A 3,960-nucleotide genomic window follows, 5' to 3' on the forward strand; every position below is an offset into this window, starting at 1 on the left:
ATAACATTAATGTTAATGTATCATACTTAAATATGTTCATTATTATAAAGTGTAATCTTTAGTCTAATTTATACCTGGTGCCTTTATGTTTGAAATTTATTGTCACAAACTAAGAAAAACATTTAATATACATCATTTTTCACATTGATGAACCTCCATTTGTGCGAATTACATGTACATACAATTTTGATCATATAATTATTTGAGTTCAGGTCTACAATCTTTAATAGACTCGTTATGTCTCTAACATTTTGTGAAATTCGTCAATTATTTCTAAGATCATATTATCACAAACATTTTAAGAAATTAAGGATTTTGTCAAAATAATAGATAAGAATAGAAATTAAGGATTAAAAATATTTGTAATCTAAAGATAGTTTAGATACGATGTTATCTTCATATATGTAATATATGAACATTTATATATGAAAGCTAATAGATAAATATTATTACCCTTTTCCATAGTAAATCACTTTAGCAATAGACATAGATTCATCCCAATAGACAAACATAATTCACAGCTCCTCATGATGTTCCACCCTATCCACGCAATCTGTTTTCTCAATCCCCGGCGCAAATCTATTGCCGTTTGGTTGATTGTAAAACTTAGGCATCTTTGTCTAGGATAGTATAGTTTGTGGATTTTACCCATTTATCGCACTGCGACAAAAGGTGGCACAAATAGAAGATAATGTTGCTAGTGGCACAAAGAGAAGACAATGATATTACACATTAGTAAGATCAAATTCCTCTAAACACCAAAGTCCAAATTGCTGAATAAACCACCGTGTCAAGATCAAATTGTTTGAGATTGATTAACCCTAATAACGGGTTTCACACGCAAATGGGAGGCGTACGTTAATTTGGAGAATCTGACCGAGCAACATAGCAATTGGGTCTATTTATTCACCCCCAATTAGTGTTTTTTTCAAAAGATATCTTTGTGTTGGTGAGTTCAAGATGAAAAATTTAATAGTTTTGGCGATAGCATTAGCCGTTCTGGTTCATCCTTGTCATCAGCTGAGTCGCTATGAAGCACTGTCAAAGTCTGGTGTGAGGACTAGAGAGGGATATAAATGGGCGCCTCCTTCCATTACCAGTGAATATTCATGGAAGATCAATCAATACGCTCAAGATGGTTTGCAGGAGAATGACAAAATAACTTCTCTGCCTGGCCAACCAGAAGGAATAACATTTGCACAGTATGCAGGGTATGTTATCGTTGATGAACAAGCAGGGAGAGCACTTTTCTACTATTTTGCAGAAGCCACTGAAGACCCATCTACAAAGCCTCTCCTCCTCTGGCTCAATGGAGGTATTTTATTTTCTAATTGTTCACATATTTTTCTTTGTTTTTAAATAGGATTGTTGTAGATTTTTTTATCATATCAAAAGTACATACTGATAGTAGAGATGGAAAGGGATCTTATCCGAAATATAATTGCTACACCAACAATTGCAACTTACTGACTGTTATAAGTTGTATATTCAGGACCAGGATGCTCATCATTTGGTGTGGGAGCAATGACTGAATTGGGCCCATTCCGTGTACAACCAGATGGCCAAACTCTTTCTAAAAATCCATATGCATGGAACCAAGGTTTTGTATATATTATCCTATTCTTTATAATGCTTCTATTTAGGACGGCTTAAACATCAATTGCTAAGGTTTAATTCTTAAATTAAAAGTGTTAAATAGTCAAAATTGACTTATTTTTACAAACTTAATTTCTTTTTTAGTGTGTGATGTTTAATGATGACCCTTTTATCCAAATGAATATAATGTAATTCTTTAACTGTTGATATCTAATGTTGGTTATAATCGTTTATATCATAAGTTTCTTTTCCAACTAGAAATGCCATAGTTAAATATTTTAATTTAACTTTTGTATTAATCTGCAGCGGCAAACACATTGTTTTTGGAATCCCCTGCCGGGGTTGGGTTTTCATACTCAAATACCTCCTCTGATTATCTAAACGGCAACGATGATAACACTGGTATTTCACTTTATAAGTTATAAAACAGATTTTGCGACATAAATGCACACAATGAAGATATCTTTGAATGCTTATTAACTAACGGAAACAATGTTTGTCATGGGTAAACAATGTTTCAATACTTATTTCCACGGATATTTATTTTCTAATGAAAACAAATGTTTTTCATGGGTAAATAGCTCGAGACGCGTACACATTTCTTCTGAATTGGTTTGAAAGATTTCCACAGTATAAGAATCGAGATTTCTATATTGCAGGGGAAAGCTACGCTGGTATGCCAAACAATAATCCTATTGATATATCTGAATATAGAAAGCTCATCTTCATGTTATAAATAGACTCTCTTCTGGTGTCTTTTTTATATGTGCATGTAGGGTTTTATGTACCTGAATTAGCAGACACAATTCTTAAGAATAACAACTCACATACATCCTTCATAAATCTCAAGGGAGTTATGGTACGGTTACTTTTTCTTTCCCTTTTCCGCTCATAAGCAGTCTATCATTTGTATTTCAACTATATTTATCATTTTGAAAATTCCCTCAAAGTAGAATAAATCTTAGTGATCTTTAGATAAGTGACAAAAATGTGTGTAAACAATACACATTGATAGAGTGGATTATTTGGAATTCTTATTATTGAAAAACTGTGTTGTATAGATTGGAAATGGAATAATGAATGCGGATACAGATGATTGTGGTTCTATTGATTATGCATGGTCACATGCATTAATATCAGATGAAGATTATGCAGATCAGCGTTGTAGTTCATCTGGATCAAGCCATACAACTAGCGACAATACATTTGTGTCTAAAGTAGAATCTACCGATGGAGAGATAAATCCTTATAACATATATGCCCCACTTTGTCCATCCCATCCAGATCCCATTTGGTCATCTTCTACTTCTATAGTAAGTATATAAACATGGTCCTACAATCTCTTGATATAGAAATTTTGATATAGTACAATGCTTTCTATGTTATATTCTATATCTACTTATTCTATTCTTTTTAAATTGCAGAATGATACCCCAACAAATGGATTAGATGGATTTGATCCATGTAGTCCTGGTTATGTATTTACCTACCTTAACACCCCAGAAGTGCAAAATGCTCTTCATGCGAATGTAACGGACTTGTCTTATCCATGGACTGAATGCAGGTATGATTGTGTGCATTTGATATTTTTATATATGAATGATTATTTATTTGATCTTACAATGTTTTAGACTTGGAAGAGTACCATCTACCGATTTTCTAATCTTCTTCTTTAAATAGTGATGTACTCTCATACTTAAGATCTGAAACCACAATGTTTCCAATATACCGAAGAATGATGGCAGCAGGATTGAGAATACTAGTCTACAGGTATAAAGGGAAAATAATGTTATTGATAGGAAGTGTTTAATGAGAAGAATCTGATTGCAAAATCTAATTAATGTTAAATGATTTTGGTTGTAGTGGAGATGTGGATGCGATTGTTCCTGTGACTGGTACAAGATATTCCATTAATGCACTTAAGCTTCCAATAGAAGAAGAATGGTATCCTTGGATGAATGGAAACTTAGATGTTGGGGGTTTTAGTGTAATTTATAAGGGCTTGACATTCGCAACAGTTAGAGGAGCTGGGCATGAAGTACCTAGCTATCAACCTTCAAGAGCCTTGACCATGACCACATCCTTTTTGGCTGGGAAGCCACTACCATCATAATAGTTCCAACATTTTACATTTAACAATGACATTCAAATGATTTTTATATAGTCATCACTATGATGAATGTATGTCTAATCTATTTTTAAAATATTATTGTAAAAATATATTTACATACGTGGGCATTATCAGTATTGTATTTTCATGACTTATTTCAAGATTTAAGTGTGATACAGTTCATAATACATGTTTTCAAAAGGGTATTTGAAAATAAAAAATAAAAATTTGAGGTAGAAATCAAATTGTCATAA

The 3,960-nt window shown here is 32.7% G+C and overlaps 1 protein-coding gene across 1 annotated transcript; it reads left to right on the top strand.

Annotated features, from left to right (window-relative positions):
- The first annotated feature begins 960 nt into the window (after positions 1-960).
- On the top strand, positions 961-3,709 carry LOC149575249 (serine carboxypeptidase-like 26). The gene is made up of 9 exons (XM_089812192.1): positions 961-1,315; positions 1,493-1,600; positions 1,903-1,998; positions 2,178-2,270; positions 2,373-2,455; positions 2,658-2,909; positions 3,021-3,160; positions 3,277-3,366; positions 3,460-3,709. Exons 1-9 carry the CDS (start codon positions 961-963, stop codon positions 3,707-3,709), a joined length of 1,467 nt encoding a protein of 488 aa, XP_089668318.1.
- Positions 3,710-3,960: the final 251 nt, after the last annotated feature.

Source organism: Cupressus sempervirens, chromosome 2 (genome assembly GCF_028749045.1).
Source record: "Cupressus sempervirens isolate cs-2001-9-10 chromosome 2, ASM2874904v1, whole genome shotgun sequence".
Taxonomy (NCBI): Eukaryota; Viridiplantae; Streptophyta; class Pinopsida; order Cupressales; family Cupressaceae; genus Cupressus; species Cupressus sempervirens.

Excerpts from the sequence above, each read along its gene's own strand:
- LOC149575249 (XM_089812192.1), top strand. The coding sequence starts at position 961 with ATGAAAAATTTAATAGTTTTGGCGATAGCATTAGCCGTTCTGGTTCAT. Across the intron at positions 1,601-1,902 it reads TCCATATGCATGGAACCAAG|CGGCAAACACATTGTTTTTG; the intron begins GTTTTGTATATA and ends ATTAATCTGCAG. Across the intron at positions 3,367-3,459 it reads TTGAGAATACTAGTCTACAG|TGGAGATGTGGATGCGATTG; the intron begins GTATAAAGGGAA and ends TTTTGGTTGTAG.